At 37.6% G+C, this 18,216-nt stretch overlaps 8 protein-coding genes across 8 annotated transcripts; 4 read left to right on the forward strand and 4 right to left on the reverse strand. All coding sequences in view use genetic code 12, as the record gives it.

Moving 5' to 3' along the window:
• Window positions 1-133: 133 nt before the first annotated feature.
• On the forward strand, window positions 134-1,780 carry BFR2 (rRNA-processing protein bfr2; the record flags this gene model as incomplete). Its single annotated transcript, XM_001523370.1, has 1 exon — window positions 134-1,780. The coding sequence occupies one exon, from the start codon at window positions 134-136 to the stop codon at window positions 1,778-1,780; it is 1,647 nt and encodes a 548-aa protein (XP_001523420.2).
• Window positions 1,781-3,302: 1,522 nt separating this feature from the next.
• SPT3 (Transcription initiation protein spt3) lies at window positions 3,303-4,304 on the forward strand (the record flags this gene model as incomplete). Its single annotated transcript, XM_001523371.1, has 1 exon — window positions 3,303-4,304. One exon carries the CDS (start codon window positions 3,303-3,305, stop codon window positions 4,302-4,304), a length of 1,002 nt encoding a protein of 333 aa, XP_001523421.2.
• Window positions 4,305-4,531: 227 nt separating this feature from the next.
• On the reverse strand, window positions 4,532-7,552 carry PVL30_002364 (uncharacterized protein; the record flags this gene model as incomplete). The annotated part of the gene is made up of 1 exon (XM_001523372.1): window positions 4,532-7,552. The coding sequence occupies one exon, from the start codon at window positions 7,550-7,552 to the stop codon at window positions 4,532-4,534; it is 3,021 nt and encodes a 1,006-aa protein (XP_001523422.2).
• Window positions 7,553-8,046: 494 nt separating this feature from the next.
• On the reverse strand, window positions 8,047-9,018 carry PMU1_3 (putative phosphoglycerate mutase pmu1; the record flags this gene model as incomplete). Its single annotated transcript, XM_001523373.1, has 1 exon — window positions 8,047-9,018. One exon carries the CDS (start codon window positions 9,016-9,018, stop codon window positions 8,047-8,049), a length of 972 nt encoding a protein of 323 aa, XP_001523423.2.
• Window positions 9,019-9,706: 688 nt separating this feature from the next.
• Window positions 9,707-11,326, reverse strand: PVL30_002366 (uncharacterized protein; the record flags this gene model as incomplete). Its single annotated transcript, XM_001523374.1, has 1 exon — window positions 9,707-11,326. One exon carries the CDS (start codon window positions 11,324-11,326, stop codon window positions 9,707-9,709), a length of 1,620 nt encoding a protein of 539 aa, XP_001523424.2.
• Window positions 11,327-11,936: 610 nt separating this feature from the next.
• Window positions 11,937-13,121, forward strand: PVL30_002367 (uncharacterized protein; the record flags this gene model as incomplete). The annotated part of the gene is made up of 1 exon (XM_001523375.1): window positions 11,937-13,121. The coding sequence occupies one exon, from the start codon at window positions 11,937-11,939 to the stop codon at window positions 13,119-13,121; it is 1,185 nt and encodes a 394-aa protein (XP_001523425.1).
• Window positions 13,122-13,555: 434 nt separating this feature from the next.
• On the forward strand, window positions 13,556-13,879 carry PVL30_002368 (uncharacterized protein; the record flags this gene model as incomplete). Its single annotated transcript, XM_001523376.1, has 1 exon — window positions 13,556-13,879. The coding sequence occupies one exon, from the start codon at window positions 13,556-13,558 to the stop codon at window positions 13,877-13,879; it is 324 nt and encodes a 107-aa protein (XP_001523426.2).
• Window positions 13,880-14,058: 179 nt separating this feature from the next.
• PVL30_002369 (uncharacterized protein) lies at window positions 14,059-18,102 on the reverse strand (the record flags this gene model as incomplete). Its single annotated transcript, XM_001523377.1, has 1 exon — window positions 14,059-18,102. The coding sequence occupies one exon, from the start codon at window positions 18,100-18,102 to the stop codon at window positions 14,059-14,061; it is 4,044 nt and encodes a 1,347-aa protein (XP_001523427.2).
• Window positions 18,103-18,216: the final 114 nt, after the last annotated feature.

Below are 18,216 nucleotides of genomic sequence, written 5' to 3' on the forward strand. Positions count from 1 at the left end.
TTTTTTTTTTATTTGTAAAGACTTGTGTAGAGAGCGCATCTCAAATGTAAATGCCTTTTAACTAATATTTCACTTCAGGACCTTCTCGACTCATCGAAAACCAACATTTGTCACTATTTAGATAAAGAAGCAAATGGCCAAAAAGACATTAGCAGACGAGATCTCAAGCTTGTACAAGCCCAAAGAAGAATATGATGTAGAGGATTTTGACTCGGGAAGACCAGCCAGTGATCTTTTCCAACACGATGACGCTGCAGGAGAAGATAGTTCTGAAGACGTTTCCGATGAGGAGTTAAAGAAACAACATTATGTTTCGTCAACAAAATCGAAATTGAGAGGTCAGCAAGGGTTAAATTTGGGAAAGATGTACACAGGAGACGTTGTTTCCAGAGAGGATTTATACCGCGATGACGAAGAAGAAGAGGAAGAAGAAGAAGAAGAGGAAGAAGAAGAAGAGAGGGAGGATGATGATGATGATGAAAAGGAGGAGGAGGAGGAGGAGGAGGAGGAGGAGGACAATTTTGAGGCGTTTTCTTCAGATGAACAGGAGTCTGAGATCGATTCTGAGCTGGCGTCAGATGAGGACACCAACAACAGGCGTTTGTCCAAACCTAGTAATCCGACAACCCCAAAGAGTGATTTAATCAAGAAAATCATGAAGGACGAACGAACACATCTTATCAATAGGTTATCACAATCTGCAGTCAATGACTCTCTCAAAGGGTTTGCTGTACAACAACAACACAAGACGTATGAGAAATTAATCGATGTGCGAATAAAATTCCAGAAAGCTGTTGGTGCGGCAAACAAACTACCTATTGACTCGGCATCGTTTGACAAATACAAGTCAGATGAGTCTGCCGAATTGCTCAAGGACACAAAAGGCCAGCTCTACGAGCTTTTGAAAAGTCTATTCAAACTCAGATCTCAATTGGACAACAACAACAGCAACAACAACAACAGCAACAACAAAGCAACTGATATCAAAGCACCTAAGAAGAGAACATTCCTGGAATATGCTAAAACAACGGCTAATGCCGACAAGAAACTTCAAGCTGATAGAAGTTCCATTTTAAACAAATGGTCAATGAAAGTACAAAACTCTTCCGGTGGAACGGCAATCAATGCCAACAAGTTTAAGGCCATCAATCAGTCCTTTGAACAACAAGTTCAGAACAACTTATCTGATATGGAAAGGTTGGTGAAACGAACAAGATTAAATAGAAGGCAAATTATGCCAATTGGTTACACTCCTTCGTTGGACTTGGAAACCTCACAATCCAACGGCACTCGTCCTGATGCTAACCTTGATGACGATTCCATTATCCCAGAAGAGCCTTTACGTAAAAAATCACAAGGTCAAGAGATTCCTTATATATTTGACGATGAGGACTTTTACCGTGTCTTACTTAATGACTTGGTTGATCGTAAAGTGCAAACAGCCGACCCAACGTCAAACATCACCATTGTTAGATCTGCCCAAAGAGCAAATAAACTACTGAATAATGTAGATACAAAGGCGTCAAAGGGAAGAAAATTGAGATTCCATGTGCAAGAACAGATTGCCAATTTTGAAACCTCTACAGGTGGCTGGAAATGGAACGACGACCAGATTGACGAGTTCTTTGCTTCATTATTAGGACAAAAGGTTAATATGAAAGAAGATGAGGATGATGAGGATGATGATGAAGAGAATGGAGAAAGTAAAGAAGAAGATGCTAACAATGGCTCTGAAGAAATATCGTTGGCCAATGGCGATGGTATCAGACTTTTCGGTTAAATGTGTTGTGGATGTGATATAGATGATTTATAGACGATGTGGAAAGTAGTAGACCGGTTTCAATCTCAATCTGTTATTAAGAAAAGGTAGATTTTTAATCAAAAGCATATCAATGATTTATAGTTTTGAATCAAAAAAGACAATACAAAACAAATCTGTTAAGCTTCGGATTAAGTGTAGGTGTGTTGAATTTGTGCGTTCCCTACTTAAGATTGTGTAAAATTAGCTGACCCATCTCAGTAACCTCCCTAGAAATAAATTCAGCATTCTTTTCACATGTTCTTTCCTTCTCCTAACAAAACTCATTAGTTTGTTACCTCATCGCTATTATAATGAAAAAAAAATTGACTTTGTTGTTGTCAAATGTACACATTACAAAATTGAATATAGACGATTCAAGTTACAAGTGGGAAACCATATACACATCAAGAGCTTACCAACATTTATTTAGCATTGTACTCAGTTCCCCCATAGTAAATATGGTTTAAACTTGCAAGCCTCACTCCGTTAAGCTTCTATGGCTCACAATGCTACTAAATGTCTGAGTACATACTTTTATTCAAAGTATCTCATCGTCTTTACAACTACAAATTTATAGAAATCGTACTTTATTGATCAAAAGTCAAAAAAAAAATATTCTGCCTCGACATGACAAACAGATATCAGCAAAGGCACTTTAATCACTAATCCAGTCGTAAGATCAATCACATGATCATTCCCGTAATTCAGTTTCTTTTTTTTTCCATAAACTATTGAAAAAAAGATAAAAGTTAGTAACAATCCGAGTAGACATCAATGTCATAATCATCTTCTTCTCCCGTACTAAACAGTCACGAATGAAATATTCAATCAAATAATATCAGACAAAAAAAATTAAGGTAGCTAGGGTTTTTCCACATCGACATTACGTCTCGAGCCAAATGCACTCGGACTCATCATTTAGATGATTGAATATCTCGTTTCGTAACTCCGAGTTCTGAAAGGTGAAGGTGAATGACATTTAATGCATCCAAATAAACAAGTGATACGTGCATATATATATACATATATGCATATGTGATTGTTTATTCGAATGAAAATATGAACATACAATTGATCAAATCAACCTTGCTAAATAAACTCCAGCAAAGAATTGCATACTGATGAAGAACAAGAAGAAAGAAAGGAAAAAGAAAGAAATAAAAAGTGATGAAGAATGAGATTGTTTTTTTTTTTTCAACAAGAATTTATCCTCTTCTCTCTCGCACTCATCTCCAGCGAATTTTTCTCATAAAAAGTCCAATGTCGCAGACATGTTCTTTTGAATCAGTTATTTACGACAGAAGCTACCATTTTCTCTTTTTGTACCCTTATGACCTTGAACCTTTGAGGCCTAACAACACCTTCACATGTATCACCATATATACTTTGAATAGCATTGCAATAATCTATATACGAGAGCTTTTACTGGGACCTCTCTCTTTTTTTAAAAACAATTAGAAGAGTACATTACCTTCTTGATACAAGATAAACTTATTCTACAATGTCTGGAGATAATAAATACAAGTACAGGATAGAAATCCAACAAATGATGTTTGTTTCCGGCGAGTCTAACGATCCACCAATTGAAACTACTTCCTTAATTGAAGATATAGTTCGCGGTCAAGTTATAGAAATTCTTATTCAAACCACGAAAACTGCAAATAGTCGAGGCTCCAAAAGTATCGCACCCGAAGACGTCATTTTCCTTATAAGGCATGACAAAGCTAAGGTCAATAGACTACGAACGTATTTGTCATGGAAAGATGTGAGAAAGAATGCTAAAGACCAGGAAGGTGGGGGCACAGAGTCTCTTTTGGAAGGTGGTGGGGCAGATGCTAGTGCTGGCGGCAGTGGGGCTAATGGGGGTGCACCAGGTCAGCTGAGTGCAAACGATAGCTCTAAAATGCTTTCACGATATAAAAAGTCCAAGATCAGATTACCTTGGGAAGTACAATTTATGTTTAGTGAGCAGCATTTGGAGACCGCTGAGGAAAACGAACAATTTGACGAGGAAGAGAAAGCAGCAACCATAGCTTCGCTTAAAAGGTTAAAGATGGCCGACGATCGAACAAAGAACATGACTAGGGAAGAATACGTTCATTGGTCAGAATGTAGACAAGCATCGTTCACTTTCAGAAAGGCCAAGAGATTTAGAGAGTGGGCTCAAATGGCACAGTTGTGCGACTCTAGGCCGAATGATGATGTAATTGATATTTTGGGGTTCCTCACATTTGAGATTGTTTGTTCACTTACTGAAGAAGCAATGAATATCAAGAACTCGGAGGATAAATTGACTCAATTGCAGCAGGAGAAAAATAGAGAGCAAGAAAAACAACCGAAAAAGAGAAAGTATTTGTTTGATAAGCCGGACGAGTTGGCATCGCCAATCATGCCCTATCACATAGAGGAAGCTTGGAGGAGGCTCCAAAAGACAGATTTCAAGCATAAAGCAGCCAGGTCTTTTGGAGGTGGCATGATCAAGACTAGAACAAGACTTATTTAGTATGGAAATAACAATAGTGAAAGGAAAAAGGAAAAAAGAAAGAAGGAAAAAGAAAAAGGAAAAAAGAAAGAAGGAAAAAGAAAAAAGAGAAAAGAAAGAGATACGAGAAATAAAAGAAAAAAGAATCGCGGTTATTGCTCCACTTACGTTTTTTCTTTATTACAACCACATTATCATTTATATAATTCGTTGTCGTTCAATTTTCGTACATCATCATTTGAGATTAGCTATTCCTTCTTCTGGTCAAAACCAATGGTCAGAGCAAGATTAGATTGATATTGAAAGTCCCGGTATCGAATGAATGCTTTGATACTGGGTTTGCCCTCATTCGAGCATTTTTCCTCTAGCTTATCAATCTGCTCTTGGAATGCTTGCCAAATTCTCGTGAAAGGTAGCAAGTCTAGTACGATCGACGTGGGCGATAAATTGTATAAACGCGAGTCCTCGGGAATTCCAGCAGCAGGCTCAAAACTACCCATTCGAGTTGAAACTCTGGTGGCTCTTCTTTCTTGATAAGGGTATTTCGTCCGTGACTCGATAAAGTTCAAGCACTCGGTGTGCATTTTATCTATTTCAGCAGCGTAGATAACCATGTCATCTTGCTCAAAAACTTGTGTAGTAGTAGGTAGTTGAATAGTATTTACAAAATCCAGGGGAGAGTAAGAATCAACTTCAATGTGACAATCATGATTTAAAACCGACTGAAGATCGAATAAAATGCTTTGCTCACGTAGTCCATCAGAATTACCGAAGGGCAAATTGGAAGTTTTAGCTTTTGATATAGTACTGATTCTAGTTAATTCGCATTTTGGAGTTGGGGTTGGGGTTGGGGTTGAGATGGGTTGAGCCATCATTTCCAGCGTATCTTCCTCTAGAAATTTAGTTTTAGTTCCAGCGATTTTGCAAAGCATCTCAGCTGCCATTATAGTCTTTCGTAAATTATGGTTTTTCCAGTTCTCACTCACAATTGCTTCCACTATAGAATCCTCTGCATCATAGTTGCTTGCGAGGCCACATAGCCAGATGTAATCCCTAACCAAACGTCTTGAGATAGGGTATTCATCCATATTGATCAATTCGCTCAGTACAAGAATATTTCTTGGTATTTCTTTCACTTCTTCGCATGTAAGCACAATAGGTCGCTTTGTAATTTTGCTCAAGTCATCGACAACCGACCAAAATGACTTGTCCTGCTCAAAGATTATATCAACATCCTCGAAAAGAATCAAGCCTTTTTGGAACTCAGTTGTGTCGTGAACTAGCTGCGTGGTACACAACTCTTTTAAATTGTTGAATATATCCTTACGTCCCCTTGGCATTCCACTATTTATTTCGTGGACGTATCCATCTCTCTCATTCATCGCAGTGTGAATTGTTGTCGATTTGCCGCAACCGCAGCTTCCCTGCAATATAAGCACCGGCATAAAATCATCTTCATAGCCACCCAAATCATCAAACACAATAAAGGGGTCAATGTTTTTCTTTTTCAGCTTCTTTGAAATATCTCTAACGGGTCGAGCTTCAAGTTTTACAAGTGCTTCGTCTATCCAAGATCCAATTTTTTTGATACATAGTTTGTGTACCAATAATTCATCCATTCGTTTTGGCTGATACTTATTAATCCACATATCCTTGCATGTAGTTTCTTCATGAATCTGGTCAAAGATGGCTCGCAATGGCGCAGTCTTTGCAAGCTTCGGAAGTTTCTCAAGCGCATATTGTTTTAAGTCGAATACACCAATTGATGTGTATGAAAACTTCCGGGTACGCTTCTTGGGCGGTAACAATGGAATTGGACCAGAAAGGTCTATTTCAGAAGATAATGAACGTTTTCGAGACACAGGCAAAGTATATTTTCTGGGGGCCGCATCATCAGTCACCAAAAACTCAGTAGGAAGAATGTCTGGAGGCTGCATCATTTTCGTTTTCTGTGACAAAGCAGATTTGGACATAGATGAACTCGCAGCCATCATGCTAGTGAATAATGATGAGGATGATGATGAGGATGATGATGAAGAAGAAGAAGATGATGATGAGGAAGAAGAAGATGATGAAGATGAGAGAAAAGATAAGGACGCTGTTGTCTTGGCCGTAGCTTTTAGTCGTTGAGCAAGCACACTATCGTTTTTTAATACCAGAGCATTGGCTTTGCGTTTCACACTCATTAGTTTATTTGGAGGTAGCTTGATTGTGGTGAAAAAAGTATGTGAGTTCGCATGTTCTTTTTTGGCAAGTAATGTTGGTTTATTGGGCTTGGTACCGAAAAGCTGAGATGCCGTTGTTCTTTTTGCCTTTTCAAACATCTTCAGTTCCAACGCATCAACTGCATCACACGCATCCTTCGACTTCATTTCTGGTTGTAGTTTAGAATCTTCCTCATCAATAACAGAAACAAGTTCTTTGTCTTTCACTTTGGATTCTATCTGTTTTAATCTTTCTGGTGGCAATTTGAGCTTTACCTTTCCGTCCATTTTTTTTGTTGGAAAAGTCAGAAAGAGATCTTTAATGGATGTAGACTTGATATTATTATATATTCTAGTCTCCAACTCTCGAATATCATCCAGGTTTAATACGTTTTTCTTTTTCTTTTGCGGACTAGGAACGTTGGATTTACCTAAATCGTCCAAAGAGTAAGATGATGCATCGGTTGAATTAGTTTTGAATTCTTCGACAACATCTTGAGATAAATTGCGCAAAAACTCATCCATTGCTTTACCTTCATCAATATCAGGTAAATTATCAACAAAGTTGTCGCTTTGGTTTCGTAAATTGTTCTGCAGAACTAATTGTAATTTTTCTGAGGGTAATTTTAGTACCACGGGTTTTGAGTTTGATAGTACTTTTGTCGGTCGCGTCTGAAACAAGTCCATCACTGATGTCGACTTTAAGTTTTCGTATATTTTGTTTTCAAGAGACTTGATAATTTCAGAGTCTTGTATTAGCTCGACTTGTCGCTGTTCTTCGGTGCTCGGCAGTATTCCATTAGCTGTGGTTTCTGTTTCGATAAAGGTCACCTGCTGATCGAAATCATCCGGGACTTCATCATCATCATCATCTCCTTCTTCTTTTTGATCATTAAGGATACACAAATCTTTGTCCCCCTCTTTTTCCTTCACAACTTCCTGTTTCTCTTGATTAATTCTGTCATTGAGTAGTCGTTTTGAACGTTGAAGAATGTCCTTTGCGGTAAATGAACTTTGTTGCAGTCCCCTTGTATTGATAACATCTTCACTTCCAACTATATTCATGAGATGCTGTTAACTAAAAAGGTGGGAGAAAAAGAAAAGGAAGCAAAAAAAAAGAAAAGAAAAGAAAAGAAAACAAGTTTAGCTGACACTTGTAGCTTGAAGGTCAACAGCTCTTTCGTGATTCAAAAAATGTTACTTGAGACAAACAATAATGGTTCGCGTCTTTTTTGAAAGCGCGTCTGCGCAAATTTTAAAGGTTAAGAAATTGCGCTTGTGAGTTCTGCGTATTTGAAAGAGACATAATATTAGTGTAAAGAGTATCAGGTAGTTTGAGATAGTTTTAATCACAGATAGAAAGTAAATATGTAACTCAGAAGCTGTATTTCTGGAAGATTGAGTAGGGGTCGAAGTAGAGGCGATAGAGGGATACTATATAACTCAAGAAATACTAAAAAGTGACATTGACCTCTTTCATTTTTCATTTCCTTTCCTTTTCTTTCCCATTTTTATCTTTTTCTTTTTTTGGGAAAATTTGAATAGTTGCTTAGACATATTTAAGCACTAACTCTATACGGAGCAGCACTACAAGTCAATTCTGGTCCCTGAGTAATCAGCGATGGCTTATCAGGACAAATGTCGCTAAATGTCTTATCTGGCTTGCTCAACTTGTACTCATCAGTCTTGTGCTTTTTTCTCTGAATCAAAACAGGCAACAAAACTGCATTGTTGATTGGATAGTCTCTATGACCAATAACTTCCAAGATTGAGCCAATGAGACCTGAATGAGAAACCAATGATATGACTTTTTCATCTGCCGAAGTTTGCTCGAATATATCATTTAATAAGGAGGCAGCACGGTACTTTCTGTGTTGTCCAGTTTCACGTTTTGAAGACGACCACAACTCATCGGCTTCAGTAAAGCCATCTTCAAAAGTAACGTAGGGCCAGTTTGTTTTGATATAGGATTTGGGATGTCTCTTGCTTTCAGTTTGGATACCGTATGTTTCTCTTGCAAACTCTTTGATCAAGGGAGTCTTATCAGTAACATCTTTCCACACATACTCCCATGTTTCCAAAGTTCTTCTGAGTGGAGAAGAGAAATGTCTATCTGGCTGTGGCAACTCGGGCGTTGATTTGATCTGTTGCGATAAGCTTTTGCTCTGCTCAACACCTTGTGGTGTCAATAATGCATCTGCCCAAACCTGGCCATCTGAACCGTCCAAAGTTTGCCAATAGCATGTCCAATCAGTAGAGGGAGTATTACATTGATGCACGCCAAATGCGTGTCTCACAATAAAAAACAACTTGTGGTATTCGTCCAATTGATCTAAAACCTGGCTCCATGAATATTGATCCTTCAATCCAAAATTGTGAGTATAATTGACGCTTCCCACTGAAATGTCAGGATCGCTTTGCTCAAAATAGTCGGTAGATGATTCGAATTTGGGGAAAGTAAATGAATCATTACCATCTGCTAGCACTGGTGCTAGCATCCACGAGCTAAGCCATACTGAAAGTGCCTTCATAGTTGTAATTTTGTAAATTTATAGTTTTATTTTTCAATGTGTTTTGTTTCTTGCTGCAATCAACGAAGCTGAAGAAAAACGAATCAAGAGCAAAGATGCTGACGTTGGAAAGTTTTGACTGAAAATTACTACCATTTATACTTGAAAGAAAAAACAAATTGACAGATTAATTATGTTGATTTGAACCACGTGGATCATATTAGTGTGCTTTTATGTGAAATTGATTGTAGTTTGGCGTTGCTACTAGATGGAACAATATAGCTTATTGTTAATGGTTTGTCATTCCAACAAACTAAGATTTCAATACACAAAGTAAAGTGGGTTAGGCGGTAGTCAGGGGATGGGTTTTGCACATACTAACATACATACTAACATACATATTAACATACATATATACACGCACACACACATATATATATATATCCACCGTCATGTTCTCTTCCTAAAAATCGAGTTATTGTTAACCACCACACCAACTTGCCTTTTACAAAACCGTGGTAGTTAGCATTCAATGATAAATTAAAAAAAAAAAGAAGAAAAAACTAAACTGAATACCAGAAAATGTAACTACAATTGATCAAAACTAAATTTGTATTCAGCTACGGGATTCAACTTTAAAATGGTTACTCATCTGCTAAATTATACAAATTACATATAGAATAGATATCACATAAAGTGGACAAGTGTCTCAAAGGTTTGGAATGTTTCTCTTTTCCTCCTCAGCCATTTTCTTACTCACTTCAGATAGCAAATACTCATATGTGTTTGCCAACTTTTGAGTAAAATTTAAATCTGAATCTTTCAATACACTCCTATTCAGTAACTCCTTAACAACAAGATTAAAATAGGAAACTTTCTCTTGGGATGGGATCAATTTCTCAAAAAATAGTAAACTAAGTTTCAACAAGCTTTCCAAAACAGTTCTATTAATCTTGTTTGAGTCGCGAAGTTGCTTAGATTCTTTCAAAGCATCGAGGTATCTATTTTCGTAGAGCAGGCAAAGGTACCAAAAATTAGAATCTGTTTTCAGGGAGCAGTCAAGTTTCTTTTCGAGCTCGTGTTTAATTTCTTCAATTGGCGAGGTCAACTCGGCTCCTACTAGGGAGGTGCTCTTTTTGTCAATGTGCAGGTCAATTATTTTTCTCAATAATTGGGTTTCGATATACAAGTGATGAATGATTTTTGTTGATTCGTTTTCAGCAGCTTTCATCTTTTTAATGTATTTTGACTTTGTAATGGCAATTTTTTTCTCCAACTGTTTGATCTCTTTTACTGCACTATCAGCCAAATCCGTGTTTTGTTGCAAAAAAACTTTTTGTTCTGTTTGTAATAAACCCAATGTGTTTGTTATAGTTTCCAAACTATCTTTTGAATCTTTTAGCTCTTTGTAAATACTTTGATTTTCCTTTTTTACAACCTCTAGCTCCCTTTCTGACTCCACCAATTTCTTATTGCATGCAAGTTTTTCATCTTGGAGACATTGTTTTTCGGCAACTAACTCTTTTTCCGTTGTTCTAAGTAGTTCTAGTTTAGATTGCAAAGTTTGAATTTCTTTGTCCTTTTCTATTTCTTTCTCCTGTTTCTCACTCATCAGCATCTCTAGCTTGTTTACAACATTCTGACATTCATGCAATTCTTTAGCAACAATATTAGCCTCTCCTTTGCTTTTTTCAACTTGTTTACAAAGTTCTGAATTCTCCATTTGTTGAGCACATAACTTGTCTTGTAAAAACTGTTCTTTAGTATCAGATTCAGCCACCTGCATCTGAGCAGCTCTTAACAGCTGCTTTAAACAATGGACTTCATGTATAATTTTGTCATTACTCAAGCATTCGGTATCAATCTCCAATTCTTGGGCAATTGTTTGCAAAAAATGGCGGTATTCTGAATTTTGGTATGCAGGAGCTACCAACTGTACCGATTTACCACAAATACTTCTTTCTCCGCTCCCTTCTGCTTCAGCATGAGTAACACCAACGTCGCTGTTATTGTCATAGTCATTGCCATTGTCATTGTCATAAACTCTCAGTGATTGCTTCAGTAGTTGATCTTCTTGAAACTTGACTTTTTGTGATCTTGTATTTGTATATCTCACTACAGCGATTGAATCGCATGAAGATTGAATACTGGATGATTGTGGCGGTATAACACTAATAGACGAGAAGTCTGTGCTTGTGTCATATTCCTCAACAGTGTTTGCTTTTGCTTCCAACCTTGAAGCAACTTCTTGACTTACAACACGATAGTTTCGTCTCAACTTTGGAACTTGAAAAGGTCTAATAACCTCTGACTTTTGTATTAAACCCATTTTGCTTCTTTTTTTTATGAAATAAATTTGTTTCTATCGTCCAGTTCTGAAATTGTTTAAAGGAGGTCACAAACAATTTTTTTTAATTAAATTTTTATATATTTTTATTTTGTTTTGTTCCAATTAATTTTTTTTTTTGGGCTCATGTTCTTCTTTCGCAGCCAAGAATCTACTATCTACTTATTGAGTTCTAAATATTTTAAGCAGAGGACAAAAGAAGAATCAAAGAGAAAAGAGGTATTCATACAAAATCATGCCCAAAGGTATTGTATAACCTTTAACCACTACTTTTGAGTCTTATATTAATACTCCGGGGTTAAATACACTAATGTTGTGTTTTTTTTATATTTGGTTCTCTATTGACCAGCGACACCGTCTCCGGAGGCTGCTCCACAATGCAAGAACGGTAAAAAACAAAATAGAATAAAAAGCGCACAAGGAACCAAAGCATAAAAGTTTTCCGTGTTTCCCCATTCGAGCATCTCATCTGTAGTCTTGAAATTCTGTTGTTGTTTTCCAACACCTATAACAACTACAACAACTACAACAACAACTACAACAACCACCACCACCACCACAACAACAACATCATCATCATCATCAATCTCTCATGTCTGACAGTCCCGAAAATTACGTTCCACTTTCTTTGAAACACTTGCAAGATCACAATCATGCCAGTAGCCAAATTGAAATAGCAGATTTCCACACAAAGTCCGATCATCATGCTTTCAAGTTGAGATATAGATCCAACTCAATCGTTTCAGCCGCTGGAACAGTATCTACTGCGCCCGAAGAGGAACGCCCGCTTCCAACAATCAAGATCTTGGGAACAGGAGGTACTATTGCTTCTAAAGCCAACTCTTCCCATGCTACTGCTGGCTATGAAGTCGATTTAACAATTGAGGAATTGGTGAGCCAAATTCCCGATCTCTCGGGCACCTGCCAACTTGAGTACGAGCAAGTGTTAAACATTGACTCCTCGGAATTAGGTCCCAAAGAAATCACGTTATTGCGTAATCAAATTGTTGAAGATCTCGATCATTACGATGGAATTGTCATCACACACGGAACAGATACATTGGAGGAGACGGCTTTCTACATCCAATCAACAATTGAAACTGAAAAACCAATTGTCTTTTGCGGAAGTATGAGACCAAGTACTGCAATCTCATCAGATGGTCCAATGAACTTGTACCAAGCCATTGTTATTGCGTCAAGCTCTACTAGCCGAGGAAGAGGTGTGCTCACATCTTTAAATGACAGAATAGGTTCCGGCTACTACATCACCAAGTCCAATGCAAACAGTTTGGACACTTTCAAGTCAGTGGGTCAAGGCTATGTTGGAAACTTTGTCAATAACCAAGTGCGTTATTACTACCCCCCAGCAAAACCCTCCGGACTTACAGTGTTTGACATACCTGCAGAAATAGAGTTTGCTGAAGTCCCCATTGTATACGCCTACCAAGGATTTGACACCAAGGTGTTGGAATTGGTGTTGAAGAACATTGATGCAAAGGGTTTGGTTATAGCAACAATGGGTGCAGGTTCATTCCCATCGAAATGCAATAAATTTTTGGCCGACACCGTTTCTGCAGATTTCCCCATAGTTTATAGTAAAAGATCAATGGATGGAATGGTACCCGAGGGAGCATTACCTAAAATCAGAGGCGTTCCTTTTCAAAATGCAATTGCTGGTGGCTACTTGAACCCTCAAAAGGCTAGAATACTTTTGCAATTATGTCTCAATGCAGGATACGACTTGAAAAAAATTAAGCAAGTATTTAAAGTGGTGTAAATTGTAAATAGAATAATAAGCCCTTTTTCCAAAAAAATCAAAAAAAAAAAGAAGAATTGTAAAAGGTGTGTAGATTGACATAAATTTAATATCGATGGTGATAGAAGGATGTAGAATTGAAAAATAGAGAATGTTTCCACGCCAAATGCAAAAGAAGACAAAAGAAGAAGAAGAAGAAGAAAAAGAACCAAATTTAAGGAGTAGCGCGCCTCTTCAACTCCTCTTTGCAAAACTATTTTCTCTTGCTCCATCCACATTCAAAACCATACAAAATGAAAAGAGAGAGAGAGAGAGAACAATTCCAAATTAAAATATATATAAAAAAAAACTATCATTCAAATACTTGAATTCGAAAAAAATAAAAAGACAAAAGAAAGAGGTTATACTACATTACTCTTTTATCTCCAATTCATATATCAACTACAATTCACAATATGGGACTTTTCTCGGGACTGACAGAAGTTACAGTTGCACCTGATAAGGCACAGCGTGTCAAATGCTGGGACAAGCGTGATCGCTTTTTTCAGTGCCTAGATGAACACTACATTGACAACTCATTAGATAAGAAGGAACTTGCAAAAGTTAATGACAAGTGCGGAGAAATCAAGAAAGAATTTGAAGAGGATTGTGCAGCAAGTTGGGTGAAATATTTCCAAGAGAAAAGATTTAACGATCTAGTAAGACAAAGATATATTGCAAAATTAGAGAGTGAAGGAGCACAACCATTACCATTCAAAATTGAAGGGGTTAAGAAATAGAGGGTTTTATTATCATTTTCTTTGTTTCGGATTATTGAGAGATGTACATACCATAATTGTATATAAATGTATACATGAAAATATACATGAAAATATACATAAACACATACATATATACACATACATACATATATACACATACACACATATATATACATGTATGTGTACATGGACGTAATTTAAGACGCAGTGATGCGTAGAGGCTTTTTTGAAATGAAACGACTATCTTTTGACTCAAAAACCGTGTCCCATACATATTCGCCTCTCTCAACTATGATGAAGCTGAGCTTAGAGATTATTGACGAGTTGGGCTTCACCACGGGGCACAACTTTTGTAAAACCCCTTCAATAAGGATTTTGCGGTCAGTGGATATTTGTCGACTCGAACCATTCGTGCCACCCAAGTCAACGGCTGGATAATGATTAATGAAACCACTAAGGCTTTGGTTGGAGAGACGATTGGTTATTTTCGTTTCTAGAATGTAAAATTCATCTGTCTTGAGTGCCTCACTTGCTACTTCTTCCCCTTCTGCAGTCACAATTCGATTCTCAACAACAAGATTTTCAAGCACAATCACTGACGCCATTCTTGGTGTTATCATCAACTTGCGCAAATTGACTGAACCACGTCTTTTGTATGTTTCCCAACTTATCTTTAACTTGTCAAGCACGTGCTGTCTAATCCAAAACAATCTCTTCATGAGCTCTTCCTCTTGTTCGCCCAAATTATAATCTTTTATAAACTGTTTATTACGCAACGATGGAATCTGCTTGTAATCCAATGATTTGATTTTACGAATTGGTAAAAAAAATCTCTCAGTTTTGCTGATTTCAATATCAGAAACAAACTCAAAGTTGTCGTAGGATAAGGTGCATTGCATCTTGTTGTTCCACAAATTCTTTAGATCCAAAACAAGAATGCAATACTCGCTTGTGTCGATTTCGCCCGCTTCTTTGATGAATCGTTGAACAGCTTCAAATTTAGTGTTGATAAAGTCCACGCTTTTATTGAGGATAGAATCTGGAAAAACATGTATAATATCACACCCAACAATTTCCACACTTGGCATCACCGAAACAGTGATTGGAACATCCAAGTGTTTGGTGAAACAATCTGAGCCGGTTTTGTGTGCATAGTCCAATGAAATCAACAGCTGGCTCATTAACTTCCTGCCCACAAGTTCAAACTCGATAACAAGCTCCTCTTTTGGTTTGATTACTTCACCCAAAACGTCCTTGTTTTTCACACGAAAAGACTTGAAATTCAACAACTGCCACTCAAGTTCGTAAACTTCATCAGCTTTCAAATATGGCAGTTGATATAATTTGTTATTGAAGAATTCAATGGCAGTATCCCAAAATGAAAATGACAAATAGTTGATTGTTTCCATGGATTCATTTACCAAAGTTACTGTAAAGTCAATGCTTTCACCTTCAAGAACCATAACACATCCATTACGTATCAGAAGATCCTTGAGTCTAAGCACTGGTTGAGGCGGTATAACGTTTAAAACCAAATGTCGATGACTAACTCGTTCAGTGGTTGCACTTGCTCGCAAAGTTGCCAACAAACTATCAATTGTCTTCAAATCAGACAGGTGCGTTGTCTCTTTCGATGCAAACGTCCGTTTATCAAGAGCCAACTGTTGCAGATTCTCACCAAGCTCTGAAACAACCAGTTTCAACTTTATGCCATGTTCGTTGCGTTTCTCCTTGTCGATTATAGGGAAAAATTGTTTTTCGCAACGCCAAACTTGAATATTAAATCCCTTAATCACAAGCTTCCCCACATCAGTAGCTTTAAAAGTGACAAGAAACTGTTCTGTTGACATAGCGCGTAGTACAAAAGGAGTGGAAGCACCACCATAAAGCAGCGAGGCCGTATTTGTTACTGTAGTTCTCTTTTCTTTAACACGCAATTTGTTGAAATTTGCAATACTTGTATCAATGGAGTTTCCAGCCGAATAGCTATTTACAACTTGAGTCAACTCGTGAAACGTTACTACACGAACTCCTTCACTAACAACTTCGATATCATTAATATCGAGATCAAAGGCAAACGGGTTCTGCATCGAGATTTTAAGTTGATGAAGCTCCCCTTCAATCACGGTATGATCGATTTTAGGCAAATCTGGCTTGTTGTGACTACCCAGTTTATTAGTAGTGTAAGGGTCGTAAAATGGTTCAGAAATTATCTCCTTGTTGCGAGTAAGTATTGGCGTACTGGTGTGTACATCTTGCAGTGCTCTAGTTGAAACGTACTTAACTTTACGAACCAAGAATGGATCCCAATACGGAAGCTTTGTGGTTACCTTTTTTCCAATCATTTTATCGCGCAACTTCAACTGGTCATCGAAGGGAAGGCAGTGTGAGAATCGAGTAAGTAATAGAATGCAAAGCCCCTGGAGGAACGCGTCATCCTCAGATTGCTCAGCTAGGTTTAATGCTAAACGTAAAACCTGTATCTGTAAAGAAGTCCAGCTTCCTTGTGAATGAAGTTGAGCATCGTGGGCTGTGCCTTCGCAAGCAAGATTAATCTTGTAGATTTTGAATAAACTCTCAATCAACTTTTTCGCCTCGGGTAAGTTGTGCACGTTCAAGTGCGGCATCAATGTTAGGATTTGGAACCTCGTAACGAAAGCTTCTTTTCTAAACAAACCCAAACTCCGATAAACTTTTGCAATGTACGAAAAGATTCTGCACTGCTCGTCGATTGGTAACTCCACAAGCTGGAGGAGAAATATTTTATCAACATCGCACAAAATATCCTTACTTGGAAACGCTGTTGCTATCTCAGTGCCAGTGCGATTGATAACAGTTTCCATTATGTAATCATACGAAGTTCCAATCCTACTAGCCACCATTAAGTTGAGTTTTCTTAAAATGCATTCAATGTAAACAACATCGGGAACCATATTCTCAGTATCGCTCGTGCTTTGACCGTAGAAATAAATTGCTTTCGTGAGCGATAGTTTCAAAGTGTCATAAAATGGAATGGTGTTCAAGTCAACAGAAGTAGTTAATGGGAGACTAAAACCATTTGAAGTTATCGAGTTTCGTGGGGATGCCGTTGCTGCCGTTGCCGTTGCTGTTGCTGCTGAAGTTGTTGTTATTGTTGTTGCTGATGCGTTTATCGAGATCTTGGACCCATTAGACTCTAAAGAAGACCTTCTTCTACTCTCGTTGTAATCAACTAGGGATGACTTTGTGATTTGCAACGTTGAGCTAATACTGGGACTAAGCTGGTATGTTTGACCTGTATACTCGATTAAAAATATAGCCACGGAAAGCCCCTCGATACAACTACCTAGCCATAAGAAATCATTATGTCGTTTAAGTATTGTTAGGCCCTCTGTAAAGCTTGTCAAAGCATCGCTATACCTCCCAGCTAGTAAATGTAAATTTCCCATAAGTTTAAAATGTCTTCCTGCATATTTCGATTGTGTTTTAAGTTTTCCTGATGACTTTGATGCTGCTAAAGTTGAAGTTGAAGTTGATGTTGATGTTGTAGTTGATGTTGCAGTTGAATTTGTATTTGTATTCCTAGTAGGTGTTGCAGTTGCAGTTCCAGAAGCTGATGTAGCTGTACTAGCATCACCAAGTATATGTTCATCAATAGAGCCTCCGTTGAAAGAAGCTCTAAAAGAAGTCGACCCAGAACTTAGTCGCTTCTCTGCTTTGCTAATTGTTTTAGTGACAACATGGCTATCAGTAATTGATACCGGAGATCTTAACGTAATGGCTGAGTACCCGGCAGCAAAGTCGTTCAAAGCATCTGTAAATAGAAAGCTAAGTTTATAAAGACACAGCTTGATATTGGTATTTTCATTGAACTCTATAACTTCATGCACTATAGCACTTGAGTATATTCTCCGTAACTCTGTTCGATGATCGAAACCTGTCTTGGCTGTATCGCTAGACAATTCAGGACCAATTCCAATGACAATGAAAACCTTTCGGAATGGTTCAAATTCATGTAAATAAACCTGGTTTTCATCAATAGGGGTAGTTTGAAAGTCAGGAATTATCAATGGTGAATCAGCACTATCAGTATTAGACAGTCCGTCATCGTCGCTAATAGCTCCAAATCGGTGTTTGTTGGTTTCATGCCTTATAGTGTACACGTAACGGTTGAAATCAGGTACTGTGCAATTGTTGATTGGTACTAGTAGTATCTTTACCTTAGCTGGGGTAAGAAAGCTATACGCATCGTCGAGTGTCATGAATGTATTTCATTCAATTGAATAAAGAAGAATGATAAAGAAAACGAATCGAAACGAAAAAAAAACGAAAAGAAACGAAAAGAAAAAACCAAAAAACGAAAAAAAATAGTTTTC

This window comes from Lodderomyces elongisporus, chromosome 3 (genome assembly GCF_030384665.1).
Source record: "Lodderomyces elongisporus chromosome 3, complete sequence".
Classification (NCBI taxonomy): domain Eukaryota; kingdom Fungi; phylum Ascomycota; class Pichiomycetes; order Serinales; family Debaryomycetaceae; genus Lodderomyces; species Lodderomyces elongisporus.